The 20,759-nt window shown below is 60.1% G+C and overlaps 2 protein-coding genes across 4 annotated transcripts; both read left to right on the forward strand.

The window, feature by feature from the left end:
* Positions 1-209: 209 nt before the first annotated feature.
* Positions 210-12,045, forward strand: MDC1 (mediator of DNA damage checkpoint 1). 3 transcript variants are annotated; one of them, XM_064399494.1, is made up of 8 exons: positions 210-289; positions 1,508-4,605; positions 4,750-4,820; positions 5,045-5,338; positions 6,000-6,185; positions 6,994-7,119; positions 7,766-7,876; positions 10,780-12,045. In XM_064399494.1, the coding sequence occupies exons 1-8, from the start codon at positions 276-278 to the stop codon at positions 12,022-12,024; spliced, it is 5,145 nt and encodes a 1,714-aa protein (XP_064255564.1). In that variant the 5' UTR covers positions 210-275; the 3' UTR covers positions 12,025-12,045. The 3 variants fall into 3 exon arrangements, with proteins under 3 accessions (XP_064255564.1, XP_064255563.1, XP_064255565.1); XM_064399493.1 differs by having other exon boundaries at positions 1,508-4,820; XM_064399495.1 differs by lacking the exon at positions 210-289 and adding an exon at positions 297-429 and having other exon boundaries at positions 1,508-4,820.
* A 760-nt stretch (positions 12,046-12,805) lies between these two features.
* On the forward strand, positions 12,806-20,327 carry LOC135286339 (coiled-coil alpha-helical rod protein 1-like). The gene is made up of 11 exons (XM_064399471.1): positions 12,806-12,876; positions 13,218-13,443; positions 13,632-13,880; positions 14,151-14,562; positions 16,147-16,236; positions 16,878-16,967; positions 18,001-18,074; positions 18,416-18,519; positions 19,064-19,127; positions 19,269-19,414; positions 20,064-20,327. Exons 3-11 carry the CDS (start codon positions 13,639-13,641, stop codon positions 20,174-20,176), a joined length of 1,335 nt encoding a protein of 444 aa, XP_064255541.1. The 5' UTR covers positions 12,806-12,876; positions 13,218-13,443; positions 13,632-13,638; the 3' UTR covers positions 20,177-20,327.
* Positions 20,328-20,759: the final 432 nt, after the last annotated feature.

The raw sequence follows: 20,759 nt of genomic DNA on the forward strand, positions 1-20,759 counted from the left end.
TAGGACAAAGCCGGGGCTCCCATTGGTCGGCACCGCCCGCTTTCCGTCCTTTTATTGGTTAATTGCGTTGTCAATCCAACTTCCTGCTCTTCAATTGGTTTCACCCGCTCTTTAGCCCCTCCCACCGGCGCTCCGGTGCTCTCGGAGGACCATCCCGCCCCGTCTCGGTGGTCTGGCGATGATCGACAGGCACCACAGCCAATGGGAAGTGCATATGGGCGTCGGCGCGCAGAGAGAGCGGCCAATGGGAGCGCGAGGGGCAGGGCCCGGCGGTGATGGCGCGGGAGGGGTGAGCGGGGGGGAAGCCGGGGCCGCTTTTGGGGTCCCTGAGGGAATTAGGGGAGAATTTTGGGGGATTTGGGGTCCGAGGGGGTTCTGGAATCTCCTGGAGGGATTTGGAGGTGACAGCGGGGGTTGGAGCGGTGCTTGGTGAGGACTGGGGGCCTCGGGGGCACTTTTGGGGACTCCCTGAGGGAGATTGGGGGTGTCTCTGACGGGCGTTGCAGATTCCTGAGGAAAGTTTGGGGTCTCTGAGGGAAGTCTGGGGGCTTGGTTTTGCTATTTGGCGTTCCGCAGAGAAATTTTGGTGTTCCTGAGGGGAGCTGGGACTTGATGAGGGAATTTGGGGGTCCCTGAGGGAGGTTGGGTGTGTCTGAGGGAGGTTTGGGGTCCATGAGGGGAACTGGGGCTTCCGTGATGGAAGTTTGGACTCTCTGAGGGTGTTGAAGGCTCCTGAGGGGAGCTTGGGGCGCCCCTGATGGGGATTGTGGTTTCTGTGAGGGAATTTGGGGTTCCTAAGGGATGTTTAAGTTTCCTGAGGAAATTTTGGGGTCTGTTACAGGGGTTGGTGGTTCTGTGAGAGGATTTGGGGTTCCATGAGGGGTGTTGGGTGTTCCATGAGGGGAGCTGGGCATTCGATGAGGGAATTTGGGCTCCCTGAGGGATACTGGGGGTTCTGTGAGGGAATTTGGGCTCCCTGAGGGATATTGGGGGTTCTGTGAGGGAATTTGGGCTTCCTTAGGAAGGCTTGGAGGTCCCTGGGGGAATTCCAGGTCTTTTAGGTGCAGTTTTAGGGGACCCTTGCGGGATATTGAGTCATTTGGGTGCAGCTTGGGCAGTTTTGGGGGGTCCCTAGGTTTGCTTTGAGTCTTTTTGGGGCGGTTTGGGAGGTCCCAGGCAGCGGATTTGAGACCTCTGGGGTGGTTTGGATCCTTTGGAGGCAGCTTGGGGGTCTCTGGGTGATTTTGGGGCGTTCCTTGGAGAATTTGGGGATGTTTGGGATGGTCCTGGGGCAGTTTGGGGGGATTTTTGGGTGGAATGGGAGTTCTGGGGGGTCTCTGGAACAGTTTGGGGCTGTTTTGGGGGTTCCTGGGGAGGTCTGGGGGTCCTTGGTGCAATTCAGAGGGGTTGGGGGCAGTTTGTGGAGTTCCCAAAGGGGTTTTGGCGCTCTCCGGGTTATTTTTGGGATCCTTGGGAGATCCTGAGCCCCCCCAACTCCCCTTTGCAGTGCCCAGGAGGATCCAGCTGTGTCCCCAGATGTTGAGGGCTCCCAAAAACGCCTTACCTGTCCCCAAAATGCCCCAGATGTGATTGGGGAGGGGCCAGATCCAAATGTTGGGGACCTGAAAACGCCCAAAGTGGCCCAAAACACCTCAGAGGCTCCAGGTATGGCAGCAGAAACCACAAATCCAGATGTGCTGTGGGCCAAAAACGGGCACCGGACACTGCAGGTGGACAGCGACACAGATGTGGAGGAGGAGGAGGGGCCAAATCCAGATGCTGAGCCCCAGAAACAGCTTAAAATGACCCAAAATGTGCCCGAAACCCCAGATGTGGGGCTGAAACCCCCAAATCCAGATGTTCTATGGCTTAAAAATGGGCACGGCACACTGCAGGTGGAGAGCGACACAGATGTGGAGGAGGAGCCTGACCCAGAAGTGGAGCCCCCAAAAGGACTGAAAATTACCCCAAATGTGCCCGAAACTCCAGATGTTGCAGGAAAGACCCCAAATCCAGATGTTTCAGGCCCGAAAATCTGTTGTGGAGTGCAGGTGGTGGACAGTGACACGGATGTGGAAGAGGATCCAGATGTGCAGCCCCCGAAAAGGCTCAAAGTGATCGAAAACATGCCTGGAATTCCAGATGTGGAGGTGGAAACCCCAAGTCCAGCTGTGGGCACGCCCAAAACTGGACACTGGACGATGCTCTTGGACAGCGACACAGATGTGGAGGGGGAGAATCCAGATGTGCAACCCCCAAAACAACTCAGGATGACCCAAAATGTGCCCGAAATGCCAGGTGTGGCAGCAACGGCCCCAAATCCAGATGTTTCACACACCAAACTCCATTCCTGGATGCTGCTGGTGGACAGCGATACAGATGTGGAAGACGACGTGAGTCCAGATATGCAGCCCCCAAAAAGGCTCAAATTGACCCAAACCATGCCCAGAATTCCAGATGTGGAGGTGGCGACCCCAAATCCAGCTGTGGAAAGGCCCAAAATCGGGCATCAGACGCTGGTGGAGGACAGTGACACAGATATGGAGGAGGATCCAGATGTGCAGCCCCCAAAAAGGCTCAGAAGGGCCCAAAATGTGCCCAAAGCTCCAGATGTGCGACGGGGGACAAGAAATCCAGATGTTTCCGGCCCCACAGTCAGGTGTCAGATGCTGTTGGTGGACAGCGACACAGATGTGGAGGAGGATCCAGATGTGCAGCCCCTGAAGCGGCTCAGAGCGACCCAAAACGTCCCTGAAACTCCAGATGTGTCTGCAAAGCCCCCAAATCCAGATGTTGCAGGCCCTGAAATCAGGTGCCCGGTGTTCCTGGTGGACAGTGACACAGATGTGGAGGAGGGGGAGGTGAATCCAGATGTTGAGACCCTAAAAAAGCTTGCAATGACCCCAAATGTGCCTGAGAGTCCAGATGTGATGGCGCAGACCCCAGATGCAGATGTTGGAGTGGCCAGAAATGGGTGTCAGGCACTGCTGGCGGACAGTGATCCAGATGTTTCTCCTGCAAAAAGATGGGAAATTCCTCAAAACGTGCCCCAAACTCCAGATGCGCCCACACAGCCCCCAAATCCAGGTGTGAAGGGGTCACAGAGGGGTCACGGGGCGCTGCTGGACCACAGTGACACAGATGTGGAGGAGGAGGAAAATCCAGATGTTGGATCCCTAAAAAGACCTAAACCAAACCCAAACATTCCTGAAACTCCAGATGTGAGACTGAAAATGCCACATCCAGATGTTTCAGGCACAAAAATTGGGTGTGGAATGCTACTGGTGGACAGTGAGACAGATGTAGAGGAGGATGAGGCTGATCCAGATGTTCGGCCTTTACAAAGACAGAAAATGACCCAAAATGTGACCGAAACTCCACATGTGCCCACACTGACCCCAAATCCAGCTGTTGGAGGCTCTGAATCCAGATGTGGAGCCTTGGTGGTGGAGAGCGACCCGGATGTGGAGGAGGATGAGACTGGGCCAGATGTTCGGCCCTCAAAAAGACAGAAAATGACCCAAAATGTGCCCAAAACTCCAGATGTTTGGAGGCTCCAAAGGACCCCAAATGTGGCCGAAACGCCAGATGTGGAGGAAGAGGAGGAAGGGTGGGATCCAGATGTGGCCACCCAGCTGTTCCTGCCCCCAAATCCAGATGTGGGGGTGGCCGAGACAGATCCAGGTGTTGGGAGCCCAGAACGACTCAAAATGAGCCAGAAACCATCAGAGATTCCAGATGTGGAAGAGGAAGAGGAGTCAGATCCAAACCTGGCCACCCAGCTGTTCCTGCCCTCTCCAGATGTTGGGAGCCCAGAAAGCTCCAAAACAGCCCCGAAGCACCCCAGAATTACAGATGTGGAGGAGAAAGAAGAGTCAGATCCAGATGTGGCCACCCAGCTGTTCCTGCCCTCCCCAGATGTGGAGAGCCCAAAACTACTCCAAATGACCCAGAACCGTCCCAAAATTCCAGGTGTGGAAGGGGAAACCCCAGATCAAGATGAGGAGGAAGAACAGGAGTCAGATGCAGATGTGGCCACCCAGCTGTTCCTGCCTTCCCCAGATGTTGGGAGCCCAGAAGGCCCCAAAACTACCCCAAAGGGCCCCAAAATCCCAGATGTAGAGGGGCTGCCCTCCCTGGATCCAGATGTGGCCACACAGCTGTTCCTGCCCCCACACCCAGATGTGGACGGCCCAAATCCAGATGTTCTGGGTCCAAAACAAACCGAAATGGCTTCAAATGACCCCAAAATTCCCGTTGTGAGGGCGGAGACCCCAGATCCAGATGTGGAGGGGGAGGAGGACTTGGATGTGGCCACCCAGCTGTTCCTGCCCCCTGATCCAGATGTGGGGGGGGAAGGCCCCTCAGATCCAGGTGTTGGGTCCCCAAAAGCACCCAAAAGTCCCCTAAACCCGCCCGAAATTCCAGATGTGGACATGGAGAACCCAAGTCCAGATGTGGAGGGGCCACCGAGGGGCCACAGGACGTTGCTGGGGGGCGCTGATCCAGATGTGGAGGAGGCGGGCCCAAATCCAGATGTGGCAGCCTCAACAAGACCCCAAACGGCCCCGAAAGTCCCCGAAATTCCAGATGCGGAGGTGGACACCCCAAATCCAGATGTGGAGGGGCTAGGGAGCCCCAGCCGGGATCCAGATGTGGCCACCCAGCTGTTCCTGCCCCCCGCCCCAGATGTGGAACAGCCCGAAAGGGCCCCAGACGAGCCCCAGGTTCCAGATGTGGAGGAGGTGGCCCCAAATCCAGATGTTGAGGGTCCCCCAAGCCCTGCCCAGGAGGAAGCAGAAGCTCCGCCCATCCCACAGGTGAAGTTTGGGGGATCCCGGGTGATTTTGGGGGGGTCCCTGGTGGACTTTGGGGTGAATTTGGGGAATTTTGGGGTGGCAGGTGGATTGTGGAGGTTCCTGGGAGGATTTCGGGGGTTCCCGGTAGAATTTGGGGTGAATTTGGGGGATTTTGGGGGTTCCCGTTGGATTTTTGGGGGTTCCTGTTGGATTTTGGGATCTCCATCGCAGCCCCTCCCCCCCAGGTGCGGCGCAGTCGGCGATTGGCTGAGAGCGGAGGGGGCGGAGCCTCTCGTGACCCCACCCCTGCTCAGAATGGGCTCGATCAAACCTCCAGGCCACGCCCCTCTGCCAAGCCATGCCCCCAGAGGGGGCAGGGCCAATCAGTGGCAGTGCTTGAAGAGGCTACACCCTCTGTGTCCATAAAAGGAAATGGGCGGGGCTCACATGCAGCTCCGCCCCCAGAGGAGGAGGAGCCAGCAGAGGGCGCCAAGCGCAGGCTCCGCCCCCGGGCAGCGCCGGGCTCCGCCCAGATCCGGGTAAGGACCAGTACGGACCAGTACAGGCCAGTATGGACCAGTACGGACCAGTGTGGACCAGTATAGACCAGTATGAACCAGCACAGACCAGTATGGACCAGTACGGACTGGTACGGACCAGTACAGGCCAGTATGGATCAGTACGGACCAGTATGGACCAGTATGAACCAGCACAGACCAGTATGGACCAGTACGGACTGGTATGGACCAGTATGGACCAGTAGGGACCAGTACAGACCAGTATGGACCAGTATGGACCAGTATGAACCAGCACAGACCAGTATGGACCAGTACGGACTGGTATGGACCAGTACGGACCAGTAGGGACCAGTACAGACCAGTACGGACCAGTACGGACCAGTACGGACCAGTATGGACCAGTAGGGACCAGTAAGGACCAGTATGGACCAGTAGGGACCAGTACCGACCAGTACAGATCAGGACCCCCCTCAGTGCCCCCCATCCCCCCCGCTGCTGGTCCTGGGACTGGTGGCGCCTGGGGATGTCCCCACAGTGTCCTCAAAGTGTCCCCAAGTCCCCCAGGGATGTCCCCAGCATGTCCTGAATGTGTCCCCAACCTGTCCCCACTGTCCCCAGGTGCTGTCCCCAGGCCTGGTGGCACTCAGGGATGTCCCCACTGATGTCCCCAATGTGTCCCCAGGTGCTGTTCACGGGCCTGGTGGCCTCCCCGGCGCTGCAGGTGGCCCTGGGGACGCTGGGTGGCACCGAGGCCACCTCCGTGCACGACTGCAGCCACCTGGTGACCGATGGCATCCGCCGGACGCTGAAGTTCCTGTGCGCCCTGGGCAGGGGCGTCCCCATTGTCACCCCTCAGTGGCTGCTGGAGGTGACATCGGGGACAACAGGGTGTGGGGGACATCGGGGACATTGGGGACAGTCAGGGGGTTGGGGGATTGGGGACATTGCGGGGACATTGGGGGACTGGGGACATTGGGGACAATCAGGGAGTTGGGGACATTGGGGACATCAGGGACACCGAAGTCTCTCTGTGCCATCGCCAGGGGTGTCCCCATTGTCACCCCCCAACGGCTGCTGGAGGTGACATCAGGAACAGAGGGGGCTTGGTGACAATGAGGGGAGTTTGGGGACAAGGAGAAGGATTTGGGGACAGGGGGTGGCACTGGAGACTTTGGAGGGCATTTGGGGACTTTGGGTGGCCTTGGGGACAATGGGGATCTTGGGACCATTGGGGACAGCTGGAGTGACCTTGGGGACAGGGGGACACTGGGGACGTGGTGACAAGGGGGATTGGCCTTGGGGACTTTAGGGATGGGTGGAGTGACCTTGGGGACAGGGACACTGGGGGACTGGGGACATTGGGGGGATTGGGGACATTGGATTTGGGCACACTGGGGGGATTGGGGACATTGGGGGGATTGGGGACATCAGAAACATCAGCTCAGGGACAATGGGAGGGGATTTGGGGACAAGGGGAGGGGCCTTGGGGACAGTAGGGGTGGCCTTGGGGACTTTGGAACTTCGGGGACCGCGTGTGGCTTTGGGTGACAAGAGAGGGTGACCTTGGGGTCAAGAGAAATGACTTGGGGACAACCAAAGGGACTCTGGGGACAAGGGGGTGTCCTTGGGGACACCGGGGTGGCCGTGCGTGACCCCCGTGTCCCCGCTGTCCCCAGAGTTCCCACAGTGGCCGCCCGCTGTCCCCAGGTCCCTTCCTGCCCCGGGACCTCCCCTGCGAGCGGCGCTTCGGCTTCCGCCTGCGCCCGGCGCTGGCCCGGGCCCGGGAGCGGCCCCTGCTGCAGGTGACAGTGACAGCAGTGTCCCCAATGTCCCCAGTGTCCCTGGGCCCAGGAATGGCCCCTGCTGCAGCTGATACTGTCCCCAAATGTCCCCATGTGTCACCTAAACCCATCCCTGAGCCAGCCCTGGGCACGGTGGCACCCCCTCCTGCAGGTGACGATGACACGAATGTCCCCAAATGTCCCCAACCTGTCCAATGTTCCCAATACCCCAATGTCCCCAAATGTCCCCAACCTGTCCAATGTTCCCAATACCCCAACGTCCCCAACCTGCCTGATGTCCTCAGTGTCCCCCCAGTCATCCCCCATGTCCCCAATGTCCCCAATGTCCCAACCCTCCCAATGTCCCCAACACCCCAAAGTCCCGATCCCCTCAATGTCCCCCAACCCCCAAATGTCCCCAATGTCCCCAATATCCTCAATGTCCCCAACCCCCAATGTCCCCAATGTCCCCAATATCCTCAATGTCCCCAACTGCCAAATGTCCCCAATGTCCCCAACCCCCTGAATCTCCCCACCGTCCCCTGATGTCCCCACTGTCCCCTGATGTCCTCTCTGTCCCTGCTGTCCCCTGATGTCCTCTCTGTCCCCACTGTCCCCTGATGTCCCCGCTGTCCCCGCTGTCCCCTGATGTCCTCTCTGTCCCCAGGGCTACCAGGTGCACGTCACCCCCAGTGTCCAGCCGTGCCCCGAGGACATGCGGGACATTGTCACCTGCTGTGGTGGCACCTTCCTGCCACAGCTGCCCCGGGAGCACGCGGTGAGGGGACAGTGGGGACATCGGGGAATTGGGGGGACGTTGGGGAGGTTGGGGACATTGGGAACATTGGGGACACTGAGGGATACTGGGGACATTGGGGACACTGGGGGGATTGGGGACATTGGGGGACTTGGGGACATTGGGGATTTTGGGGATATTGGGAGACATTGGGGACATTGGGGTGTTGGGGACATCAGGGTATTGGGGACATTGGGGGGATTGGGGACATTGGGGACACTCAGGGACGTCAAGGGTGTTGGGGACACTGGAGGATTGGGGACATTGAGGGACTTGGGGACATTGGAATTGGGCATATTGGGGGGACAGTGGGGACATTGGGGACATTGGGGTGATTGGGGACATTGGGGGAATGGAGACATTGGGGACACTGGGGGACATCAAGGGTGCTGGGGACACTGGGGGTTTTGGGGATATTGGGGGGATTGGGGACATTGGGGACATTGGGGGACTTGGGGACATTGGGGACACCCAGGAACATCAAGGGTGTTGGGGACACTGGGGGATTGGGGACATTGAGGTATTGGGGACATTGGGGTATTGGGGACATCAGAAACATTGAGGACATCAGGGTATTGGGGACATCGGGGGGATTGGGGACTTTGGGGACACCCAGGGACATCAAGGGTGTTGGGGACATTGGGGGTTTTGGGGATATTGGGGGACTTGGGGACATTGGAGGACTTGGGGACATTGAAATTGGGCACATTGGGGGACTGGGGACATTGGGGTGTTGGGGACATTGGGGACACTGGGGGATTGGGGACATTGAGGGTTTTGGGGATATTGGGAGACATTGGGGACATTGGGGATGTTGGGGACACTCAGGGACATCAAGGGTTTTGGGGACACTGGGGGATTGGGGACACTGGGGACATGGGGGGGATTGGGGACACTCAGGGACATCAATGTGTTGGGGACACTGGGGGATTGGGGACATTGGGGATTTTGGGGATATTGGGGGACATTGGGGACATTGGGGTGTTGGGGACATTGGGGGGATTGGGGACATTGGGGGGATTGGGGACATCAGAAACATTGAGGACATCAGGGTGTTGGGGACATTGGGGACATCGGGGATTTTGGGGACGTTGGGGACACTCAGGGACATCAAGGCCATTGGGGACATTGGGGGTTTTGGGGTTTCTCCTGGGGTGTTTGAGGATTTTGGGGGTTTTTTTGGATTTTGGGGGTTTCTCGTTCAGTTTTTGGGGGGCTTTGGGGATTTCTCACCGGGTTTTGGGGTTTTTTAGGGGATATTTTTGGGGTGTTTGGTGGTTTTTGGGGATTTCTCACTGGGTTTTGGGGTTTTTTGGGGGATATTTTTGGGGTGTTTGGTGGTTTTTGGGGTTTCTCATTGGGTTTTGGGGTTTTTTAGGGGATATTTTTGGGGTGTTTGGTGGTTTTTGGGGATTCTCATTGGGTTTTTGGGTTTTTTGGGTGTTTTGGGGTGTTTTGGGCTCCTGACCCCATTTCCCCCAGCCCCCATGTCCTGATCATTCCCTGTCCCCAGGGCCAGGCTGTTTGGAGTTTTGGGGCTTTTCCTGGGGGTTTTGGGGTCCCTCTCTGGGTTATTCAGGGTTCTTTTGGGGTCTTTGGGGTTTCTGATGGGGTTTTTGGGGTCCTGACCCGTTTCCCTCCAGCCCCGGGTGCTGGTCCTTTACTGTCCCCAGGACCACTGGGATCCCTTGGGGTTTGGGGCTCCTCTCTGGGTTTTTGGGGTTCCTCATGGGGTTTTTGGGGTTCCTCATGGGGTTTTTGGGGTTTCTCACTGGGGTTTTGAGGTCCTGACCCATTTCCCCCTAGCCTTGTGTCCTGGTGATCTCAAATCTCCAGGACCTTTCTGATCCCATTGGGGTTTGGGGTTTCTCTTGGGGTTTTGGGGCTCCTCATGGTGTATTTTGGGGTTCCTCATGGGGTTTTTGGGGTTTGTCTCTGGGTTTTTGGGGTTTCTCACTGGGTTTTTGGGGTCCTGACCCGTTTCCCCCTAGCCTTGTGTCCTGGTGATCTCAAATCCTCAGGACCATTGGGGTTTGGGGTCCCTCTCTGGGTTTTTGGGGTTTCTCTTGGGGTTTTGGGGGTTCCTCTATGGGTTTCTGGGGTTCCTCATTGGGTTTTTGGGGTTCCTCTCTGGGTTTCTGGGGTTCCTCATTGGGTTTTTGGGGTTCCCCAACCCCTTGTGCTGGTCATTTCCTGTCCCCAGAATTGGGCTGGATGGGTTATTTGGGGTTTCTCATGGGGTTTTTGGGGTTTTTCCCCTAGCCCAGTGTCCTGGTGATCTCGTGTCCCCAGGACTGGGCCATGGGGGTTATTTGGGGTTTCTGACTGGGTTTTTGGGGTTCCTGATGGGTTATTTGGGGTTTCTGATGGGGTATTTGGGTTCCTGATGGGCTATTTGGGGTTCCTGATGGGTTATTTTGGGTTCCTGATGGGCTATTTGGGGTTTCTCACTGTGTTTTTGGGGTTTTTCCCCCAGCCTGGTGATCTCATGTCCCCAGGACTGGGCCGTGTGGGTTATTTGGGGTTTCTGACTGGGTTTTTGGGGTTCCTGATTGGATTTTTTGGGTTCCTGATGGGTTATTTGGGGTTTCTCACTGGGTTATTTGGGGTTCCTGATGGGGTATTCGGGGTTCCTGATGGGGTATTTGGGGTTTCACTCTGGGTTTTTGGGGTTCCTGATGGGGTATTTGGGGTTTCTGACTGGGTTTTTGGGGTTTCTCTTGGGGTTTTTGGGGTTCCTCATGGGGTATTTGGGGTTTCACTCTGGGTTTTTGGGGTTCCTGATGGGTTATTTGTGGTTCCTGATGGTATTTGGGTTCCTGATGGGTATTTGGGGTTCCTGATGGGGTGTTCAGGGTTCCTGACTGTGTTTCGGGGTTCCCCAGCCCCGTGTCCTGGTGATCTCGTGTCCCCAGGACCGCTGGCTCTGGCCCCCGGCCGTGGCCGCGCGGCTCCCGCTGCTCTCGGCCGAGCTGCTGCTCTCGGGGGTCCTGCGGCAGCGCCTGGAGCTGGCCCCGTTCCTGCTGAGCCCCTGGCAGCCCCCCGAAAGCACCCCCGAGCCCGAGGCCCCCCGAAACCAAAAACATCCCACCCAAAACCAAAAAAATCCCACCGGAAAAACCCCAAATCCCACCCAAACCCAAAAAAATCCTACTGGAAAAACCCCAGATCCCACCCAAAACCAAAAAAATCCCACCCCAAATCCCACCCAAAATAGCCCAGAGCCCACCCAAAACCAGAAAAATCCCACTCAAAACCCTCCAAATTCCGCCCAGAAACGGAAAAATCCCCCCCGAAAAGCCCCAGATCCCACCCCAAAAACCCCAGATCCTGCCCAAAAAAGCAAAAATCCCCCAGAGAAAGCCCCAAATCCCGCCCGAAGTACTGCAAACCCACCCCAAAAAACCCCAAATCCGCCCCAAAACCAAAAAAATCCCACCCCAAAAACCCCAAATCCCACCCAGCAATCAAAAAATCCCCCCCAGAACACCCCACCCCAAACCCATTCCCGGCCCCATTTGGGGGGCTCCACCCCTCCCCCCAGCCCCCCCCGGACCCGGAGTGGGCGGAGACCCCCCCAAAATCCCCCCCCAAAAACCCCAAATTCAGGGACCCACCAGAAAACCCCAAATCCACCCAAAAAAACCCCAAATCCACCTCAAAAAACCCCAAAACGGCCCCCGGGGTCACTCAGAGGGTCCCAACCCCGATTTTGGGGTCCCAGAGCCCCCACAGGAGCCCCCCAGGACCCGGAGCCGTCAGGGACCCCCCCAAAACTCCCCTCGGGACCCCCCAAATTCAGGGACATCCAAAAAACCCTCAAATCCTCCCCCCAAAACCCCAAACCCGCCCCAAAAAACCCCAAAACGGCCCCGGGCTCACTCAGAGGGTCCCAACCCCAATTTTGGGGTCCCAAATCCCCCCCTGGACCCCCCCCGGGAGCCCCCCCGGACCCGGAGCGGGCGCAGACCCCCCCCAAATGCAGGGAACCCCCAAAAACCCCCAAACCGGCCCCAAAAAGCCCCAAACCCCACCCCAAAACAGCCCCGGGGTCCCCCCCAAAATTTTGGGGTCCCCGAGCCCCCCCCGAGCCCCCCCCGGACCCGGAGCCGCCGGGGGGGCGCCAATAAAGTGAATTTGGGCAGCGCAAATTTGGGGGATTTGGGGGTTTTTGGGGTCAAAAATCCCAAATTTGGGGGAGGGGAGGAGGTTTGGGGACACGGTGGGGACATTGGGGACCCCTTGGGGACATCGGGGACCACCCTGGGGTGGCCATGGTGGCCTTGGGGACATCCCAGAGCCCTTGGGGACACTTTGGGGACACCGAGGACCCTTTTGGGGACCCCCCGGGATGGTCATGGTGGCCTTGGGGACATCAGAGAGCTCTTGGGGACACTTTGGGGACATCAGAGACCCCTTGGGGACATCAAGGACCCCCCTGGGGACACGTTGGGAACATTGGGGGCCCCCTTGGGGACACCAAAGACCCTTTTGGGGACACCTTGGGGACATTGGGGACCCCCCGGGATGGTCATGGTGGCCTTGGGGACATCGGGAATCCTTCTGGGGACACCAGGGACCCTCCTGGGGACATTGGGGACCCCCCTGGGTTGGTCATGGGGAGGTTGGGGGACATCAAAGCCCCCGTTGGGGACATTGGGGACCCTTCTGCCTTTAGCCCCGCCCCCTCAGCCCTCAGCCAATCAGCGCTCGCGCCCCCGAGCACAGCAGCCAATGGCAGCACAGGGCGGGCGGGACTTCAGTTGCCATGGGAACGCCCGAACCGGGTCGCCATGGCAACTGCCAGAGACGCTTCCGGGTTCCTCTTCCCGCCCCCTGCCGCTCTCAGCCAATCAGCGCTCGCGGAGCGGAACAGCCAATGGCGGTGCAGAAGGGGCGGGAGCAGCGTTGCCATGGGGACGGGACGGGCGGTCGCCATGGCAACCGGGCGGCCGGGCCTGGGGCGGGAAAAGCGGGAAAAGGTAAAAAAGGAAATAAGATCCGGGATGGGGGTGGGGTGGGAGAGGCTGGGGGACCTTGGGGACAGCAGGGACCCCTTGGGGATGGGCGTGGGGCCTTCGGGGACCCTGACTGACCCTGCCAGGACCCAATGCCCCCTCAGGACTCCGGTTTACCCTGCCAGGACCCCATTCCCCTCCTCAGGACTCAGACTGACCCTGCCAGGACCCCGTCTCCCCTCAGGATCCCGGTTCACCCTTTCAAACCCTCATTTACCTTTCTAGGCCTCCCCGGACCGCATTAACCCCTCCTTAAGAACCTCAGAACGTCATTTAACCTTTCTAAATCACATTTCCCCTTCCAGAACCCCATTTCCCCTTCCAGAACCCCATTTTCCCTTCCAGGACCCGATCCCCCCTAGCCCCGCCCACATCTCCCATATGCGCCCTCCCATTGGTCGGGAGGAGGCGGGATCCGGGAGCCGCCGCCTCTGATTGGCTGAGGCGGGAGCGCGGGAAAGCGGCGGCGGGGGCTCCTTCCCGGCGTGCACTGCGCGGGGAACTGGGAGAGACTGGGAGGGGAACTGGAAGGTACTGGGGGGAACTGGGAGGGACTGAGAGGAACTGGGGGGAACTGGGAGGTACTGGGGGGAACTGGGAGGGACTGGGGGGGACTGGGAGGGACTGGGAGTGTGGGGAGGGGGAACTGGGAGGTTACTGGGACTGGGGACAGGCTATACTGGTCCATACTGGTCCGTACTGGGAACTGTTCCCCACAGGTCGCCGATGGCCGAGCCCCGCCCGGGCCCTCCCAGTGCTCCAAGTAACCCCCAGTGCTCCCAGTTCCCCCCTCCCAGTGCTCCCAGTACCTCCCAGTGCTCCCAGTTCCCCCCTCCCAGTGCTCCCAGTGCCTCCCAGTGCTCCCAGTTGCCCCCTCCCAGTGCTCCCAGTGCCTCCCAGTGCTCCCAGTTGCCCCCTCCCAGCCTGGAGGGGCTCATCCCCCCCTCCCACTTTGTGCTGCGCCCCAGGTGAGACTCCCAGTGCTCCCAGTAACCCCCAGTAACCTCCCAGTAACCTGTCAGTAGCTCCCAGTAACCCCCAGTAATCCTAGTTCCCCCTCCCAGTGCTCCCAGTAACTCCAAGTAATCCCATTTCCCCCTCCCAGTGCTCCCAGTAATCCCCAGTAATCCCAGTTCTCCCTCCCAGTGCTCCCAGTAACCTCCCAGTAACTCCCAGTAACTCCCAGTAATCCCAGTTCCCCCTCCCAGTGCTCCCAGTAACCCCAGTCCCCCTCCCAGGTCCCTGGGGGCGGAGCTTGAGGCAGAAAAGGGGCGTGTCCATGAGTTGGAGGCGGAGCTGGAAGTGCTGAGGGGGCGGAGCCAATGCCTGGAGGCAGAGCTTGAGGCAGAAAGGAGGCGGAGCAAACACCTGGAGGCGGAGCTTGGAGCAGAAAAGGGGCGGGGCCAACGGCTGGAGGTGGAGCTTGGAGCAGAAAGGGGGCGGAGCCAACGGCTGGAGGCAGAACTCAATGCAGAAAGGGGGCGGAGCCAAGCGCTGGGGGTGGAACTCGATGCCCTGAGGGGGCGTGGCCAGCGGTTGGAGGCGGAGCTGGATGCGGAAAAGGGGCGGAGCCAAATCCTGGAGATGGAGCTGGAGACCCTGAAGGGGCGGGGCCTGGGCCCAGAGGGGGCGGAGCCAAGCCCAGAGCAGGTGAGGCCTCCCAGTGCTCCCAGTAACTCCCAGTGACTCCCAGTAACTCCCAGTGACTCCCAGTGCTCCCAGTAACTCCCAGTGCTCCCAGTAATCCCCAGTAACTCCCAGTAACTCCCAGTGCTCCCAGTAACTCCCAGTGCTCCCAGTAACTCCCAGTAACTCCCAGTGCTCCCAGTAACTCCCAGTGACTCCCAGTAACTCCCAGTGCTCCCAGTAACTCCCAGTGACTCCCAGTAACTCCCAGTGACTCCCCAGTGCTCCCAGTAACTCCCAGTGACTCCCAGTGCTCCCAGTAACTCCCAGTGCTCCCAGTAACTCCCAGTAACTCCCAGTGACTCCCAGTGCTCCCAGTCTCCCCTCTCCCAGGTGTTCTGGGTTTGTCTCAGGGCCGGAGCCACCCCGGGAGGGATTGGGGACACCTGGGGACACACCTGGGGACATCTGGGGGCACAGCTGGGCCACATCTGGGGACACCTGGGGGGGACACCTGGGTGCCTGTGGGACACCTGAGCACACCTGGGGGGCGTTGGGGACCCACCTGGGAATGTTGGGGACACACCCTGGGGTGCCCCAGGTGTGTTTGGGGTGTCCCAGCTGAGTTTTGGGGTGTCCCAGGTATGCTTGGGGCGTATCAGGTGTATTTAGGGGTCCCCCAGGTGAGTTTTTGGGGTCTCTCAGAGAAGTTTGGGGCGTCCCAGGTGTGTTTGGGGTCTTTCAGATGAGTTTTTGGGGTCTCTCAGGTGGATTTAGGGTCTCTCAGGTGTGTTTGGGGTGCCCCAGGTAAGTTGTTGAGGTCTCAGGTGAGTTTTTGGGGTCTCTCAGGTGAGTTGGGGGTTCCCCAGGTGTGTTTTGGGGTCCCAGATGTGTGTTTGGGGTCCGAGATGTGTTCTTTGGGGTCCCAGGTGTGTTTGGTGTCCCAGGTGAGTTTTTGTGGTCCCAGGTGTGTTTTTGGGGTGCCCCAGGTGTGTTTGGGGTCCCAGCTGTGTTTTTGGGGTCTCGGGTGAGTTTTTTGGGTCCCAGGTGTGTTTTTGCATCCTGGGTGTGTGTTTGGGGTCTCAGGTGTGTTTTGGGGTTCCCCAGCTGTTTTTGGGGTGCCAGGTGTGTTTTTGGGGTCCCAGATGTGTTTTTGGGGTCCCAGGTGAGCTCTCTTTCTCTCCCCAGGTGTGTTTGGGGTCCCAGGTGTTTTTGGGGTGCCCCAGGTGTGTTTTTGGGGTTGTCCCAGGTGTTTTTAGGGTCCCAGATGTGTTTTTGGGGTCCCAGGTGTATTTTGGGGTCTCTCAGGTGAGTGTGGGGTTCCCCAGGTGTGTTTAGGGTCCCAGGTGTGTTTGGGGTCCCAGGTGTGTTTTTGGGGTGTCCCAGGTGTGTTTTTGGGGTGTGTTTGGGGTGTCCCAGGTGATCTCTCTCTCTCTCTCTCCCCAGGTGTGTTTCTGGGGTGTCCCAGGTGTGGTTTTGGGGTGTGTTTGGGGTCCCAGGTGTGGTTTTGGGGTGTGTTTGGGGTCCCAGGTGTGGTTTTGGGGTGTGTCCCAGGTGTGTTTTTGGGGTGTGTTTGGGGTGTCCCAGGTGATCTCTCTCTCTCCCCAGGTGCTGCTGCGCCGCTGGCGCCTGAAGGTTTTCCAGCTGCTGCTGCAGGCGAGGCTGCAACAGAGCCGGGAGCTGCAGCTGCAGGGACAGGTCAGGGACAGGGACAGGGGACACAGGGGACAGGGGAGGGGACAGGGGACAGGGGAGGGGACAGGGGACAGGGCCAGGGGAAGGGACACAGGAGGGGACAGGGGACAGGGGAGGGGACAGGGGGAGGGGGACAGGGGAGGGGACACGGGGACACACCTGGGACAGGGGAGGGGACAGGGGACACACCTGGACAGGTGAGGGGACACACCTGGGACAGGTGACAGGAAATGGTGGACGCAGGGACAGGTGAGAGCCTGGCATGCCTGTGACAGGTAAGGGGACACACCTGGGGCAGGTGAGACTCCACAGGTGGGACCAGCCCCACACCTGGGGGGACCCTCTGGGGTCACCTGTGTCCCTTTGGGGTCACCTGGGCACACCTGTGTCCCTTGGGGAGGGTCTGGTGGTCACCTGGGCAGGTGAGCTGTGTCCCTCAGGGATGTCGCCTGTGTCCCACCTGTGTCACACCTGTGTCACACCTGTCCCACCTGTGTCACCCCTGTGTCCCACCTGTGTCCCACCTGTGTCACCCCCCGTGTCACACCTGTGTCCCACCTGTGTCACACCTGTGTCCCACCTGTGTCACCCCTGTGTCACACCTGTGTCCCACCTGTGTCCCACCTGTGTCCCACCTGTCCCAGGTGCGCTCCCTGGGGGCTGCAGTGGCCGCCGGGTCCCGCCAGGTGTCGCTGTTGGAGCTGCGGCTGCGCCAGGGGGAGCGGGAGAGACAGGTGAGGGACACCTGGGGACATTGGGGACACTGGGGACATTGGGGACACACCTGGGGACACTGGGGACACACCTGGGACAGGGGAGGGACACTGGGGACATTGGGGACAGGTGAGGGACACTGGGGACACTGGGGACAGGTGAGGGACACCTGGGGACATTGGGGACAGGTGAGGGACACTGGGGACACTGGGGACAGGTGAGGGACACCTGGGGACATTGGGGACAGGTGAGGGACACTGGGGACACTGGGGACAGGGGAGGGACACTGGGGACATTGGGGACACACCTGGGGACAGGTGAGGGACACTGGGGACATTGGGGACAGGTGAGGGACACTGGGGACACACCTGGAGACAGGTGAGAGACACCTGGGGACATTGGGGACAGGGGAGGGACACTGGGGACATTGGGGACACACCGGGGGACACTGGGGACATTGGGGACAGGTGAGGGACACTGGGGACATCGGGGACACACCTGGGGACAGGTGAGGGACACTGGGGACACACCTGGGGACATTGGGGACACTGGGGACAGGTGAGGGACACCTGGGGACATTGGGGACAGGTGAGGGACACTGGGGACACACCTGGGACAGGTGAGGGACACCTGGGGACATTGAGGACAGGTGAGGGACACTGGGGACACTGGGGACACACCTGGGACAGGTGAGGGACACCTGGGGACATTGGGGACAGGTGAGGGACACTGGGGACACACCTGGGGACAGGTGAGGGACACTGGGGACAGGTGAGGGACACCTGGGGACACACCTGGGATAGGTGAGGGACACCTGGGGACACTGGGGACACACCTGGGACAGGGGAGGGACACCTGGGGACACTGGGGACACACCTGGGACAGGGGAGGGACACCTGGGGACACTGGGGACATTGAGGACACACCTGGGACAGGTGAGGGGGACACCTTGGGCACAGTTTGGGGACAGCTGTGGGGCTGGGGACACCTTGGGGCCATCTGGGGACACCTTGGGGACAATCTGGGGACACTCTGTGTCTGTTCCGTGTCCAGGCCCTGTCCCAGGAGCGGCTCCGGGCGGAGGCGGCCGAGGAGGAGCTGGGGAGGCTGGGCCGGGCCCTGAGCCGGTACTGGGGGCACTGGGGGGGACTGGTTTGTACTGGGATGAACTGGGATGAACTGGGATGTCCCCATCGCTGTCCCCAGGCTGCCAGGGACACTGGGGTTACTGGTTTGTACTGGTCTGGGGACACTGGGGTTACTGGTTTGTACTGGTTTGTACTGGGATGAACTGGGGTGTCCCCATCGCTGTCCCCATCGCTGTCCCCAGGCTGACGGGGACACTGGGGGCACTGGTTTGTACTGGGATGAACTGGTCTGTCCCCACTGCTGTCCCCAGGCTGCTGGGGACACTGGGGGCACTGGTTTGTACTGGGATGAACTGGTCTGTCCCCATCGCTGTCCCCAGGCTGCTGGGGACACTGGGGGTGACCCTGGCCGATGTCACCGTGGCCGTCGGGGCCCTGGGGACCCTCAGTGAGCGCCTGGGACGGGCCCAGCACCGACTGCGGGGTCAGTGACACCGGGGACACCTGGGGACACTGGGGGACACCTGGGGACACTGCGGGGACACTGCAGGGACATTGCAGGGACACTGGGGGACACCGGGGGGACACTGCAGGGACACTGTGGGACACTGCAGGGACACCTGGGGACACTGGGGGACACCTGGGGACACCTGGGGACACTGGGGGACACCTGGGGGACACTGGGGGACACTGCAGGGACACTGGGGGACACCTGGGGACACTGGGGGACACCGGCGGGACACTGCGGGGACACTGGGGGACACTGGGGGACACCTGGGGACACCTGGCGAGTTGGGGACACCTTGGGAACACTTTGGGGACACCTGGGGGACACTTTGTGGGGCTGGGGACACTTTGAGGAGGTAGGGACATCTCTGGAACACCTTGGGGACACTTTGGGGACATTTGGGACACCTTAGCAGGGGTTGGAGACACTGTGGGGACACTGTGGGGACACTGGGGACACTGTGGGGACACTGTGGTGGCCGTGCCTGCTGCCCCCGTCCCAGTGTCCCCTCTGTCCCCAGCGCTGGTGGCCTCGGGGCGGCTCCGGTGGCAGCGGGAGCCGGAGGGGACAGCAGGGGACAGCAGGTGAGTGACACTGGGGACACTGGGGGTGGCACTGGGGACATTGGAGTGGCCCTGGGGACATCAGGGGGTGGCCCTGGGGCCAGCGCCGACCCCGGTGGTGACACAGTGGCTTTGTCCCCTCTGTCCCCTCTGTGTCCCCAGCGCGGTGGCCCCGGAGGTGACATCGGAGAAGGCGAGGGGGTGGCACCGAGGGGACACCGGGGGTGGCTCTGTCCCCAGGGTGCCACCCCCGTGTCCCCCCCAGGCCACCAAGGGCGGGGACAGGACCCGGCCACGCCCAGGCGCAGGTGGGTGTGTCCCCAAATGCCCCCAAATGTCCCTAAATGTCCCCAATGTGTCCCTAAATGTCCCCAAGGTGTCCTCAAACGTGTCCCCAATGTCCCCAATATCCCCAGTGTGTCCCCAATGTCCCCAATGTGTCCCCAAGTGTCCTCAAATGTGTCCCTAATGTCCCCAGTGTGTCCCCAAATGTCCCCAAATGTCCTCAAATGTGTCCCCAATATCTCCAGTGTGTCCCCAATGTCCCCAATGTGTCCCCAAGTGTACCCAAATGTGTCCTCAAACGTGTCCCCAATGTCCCCAATGTGTCCCCAATGTCCCCAAATGTGTCCCTGAGTGTCCCCAAATGTCCCTCGGCGTGTCCCCAAGTATGTCCTCAGTGTCCCTAAATGTCCCCCAATTCCCCTTCAATGTGTCCCCAGTGTCCCTAAAAATGTCCCCGAGTGTCCCCAGATGTCCTTCCCAGTGTCCTCTCAGTGCTCCCAAATGTGTCCCCTCACTGTCCCCAAGCTGTCCCCGCTGTCCTGTCAGTGTCCCCAAAGTGTCCCTCAGTGTCCCCAAATGTCTCTCAACGTCCCCAATGTCTTCAGTGTTCCCTCAATCTGTGCCCAAAGTGTCCCCAATGTGTCCCTGAGTGTCCCCAACGTGTCCTGGCAGTGTCCCTGGCCCCGTTGGTGACGCAGCTCCAGGCCCTCGGTGCCGCCATCCTCGGGGACATCGGGGACATCGGGGATCCCGCGGTGCCAGCGCCCCCCTGGGGACACCGGTGACATCGGGGACACAGGTGACATCACCAGGGAGCAGTGGCACCGTGGGGACAGAGGTGACATCACTGTGGTGGTGGCGACGTCACTGTGGTGATGTCGATGATGTCACTGTGGTGGCGATGACGTCATGGCTCTGGCTCAGTGCCACTTCGTCCCCACCCAGCCCCCGATGTCCCCAAAGCCACCAGGACCGTCCCACGGGGTCCCCAAAGAGTCCCCGATGTCCCCAGGGAGGGTCTTTGGTGTCCCCAACCCCTGCCCAATGCCCTCCAGGTGTCCCCAAGGTGTCCTCACGCGTCTCAGGAATGTCCCCAACTCCCCAAAGGTGTCCCCGAGGTGTCCCCAACCCCTCCCAGTGTCCCCAAGGTGTCCTCAGCCCCTCCCAGTATCCCCAACCCCCCCAAAGTGTCCCCAAAGTGTCCCCAAGGTGTCCTCAACCCCTCCCAGTGTCCCCAAGAGGCCCCAAAGTGTCCCCAAGGTGCCCCCAGTACCACCCACAGTGCCCGGCACAGCTGGGGACAGCCATGGGGACAACGGGGACATCACTGGGGACAGCCCAGTGTCGCCCAGTCCCTCCCAGTTTGGG

This window comes from Passer domesticus, chromosome 26 (assembly GCF_036417665.1).
Source record: "Passer domesticus isolate bPasDom1 chromosome 26, bPasDom1.hap1, whole genome shotgun sequence".
In the NCBI taxonomy this organism is placed as follows: Eukaryota; Metazoa; Chordata; class Aves; order Passeriformes; family Passeridae; genus Passer; species Passer domesticus.

What these genes read in the sequence shown, in the direction of transcription:
- MDC1 (XM_064399493.1), top strand. An exon ending in AAGCTCCGCCCATCCCACAG is followed by an intron (nt 4,821 to 5,044) that starts GTGAAGTTTGGG and finishes CCTCCCCCCCAG; the next exon opens with GTGCGGCGCAGTCGGCGATT. An exon ending in GGGAGCGGCCCCTGCTGCAG is followed by an intron (nt 7,120 to 7,765) that starts GTGACAGTGACA and finishes CTCTGTCCCCAG; the next exon opens with GGCTACCAGGTGCACGTCAC.
- LOC135286339 (XM_064399471.1), top strand. Translation starts at nt 13,639, where the DNA reads ATGGCCGAGCCCCGCCCGGGCCCTCCCAGTGCTCCAAGTAACCCCCAG. An exon ending in CGGAGCCAAGCCCAGAGCAG is followed by an intron (nt 14,563 to 16,146) that starts GTGAGGCCTCCC and finishes CTCTCTCCCCAG; the next exon opens with GTGCTGCTGCGCCGCTGGCG. An exon ending in AGCTGCAGCTGCAGGGACAG is followed by an intron (nt 16,237 to 16,877) that starts GTCAGGGACAGG and finishes CACCTGTCCCAG; the next exon opens with GTGCGCTCCCTGGGGGCTGC.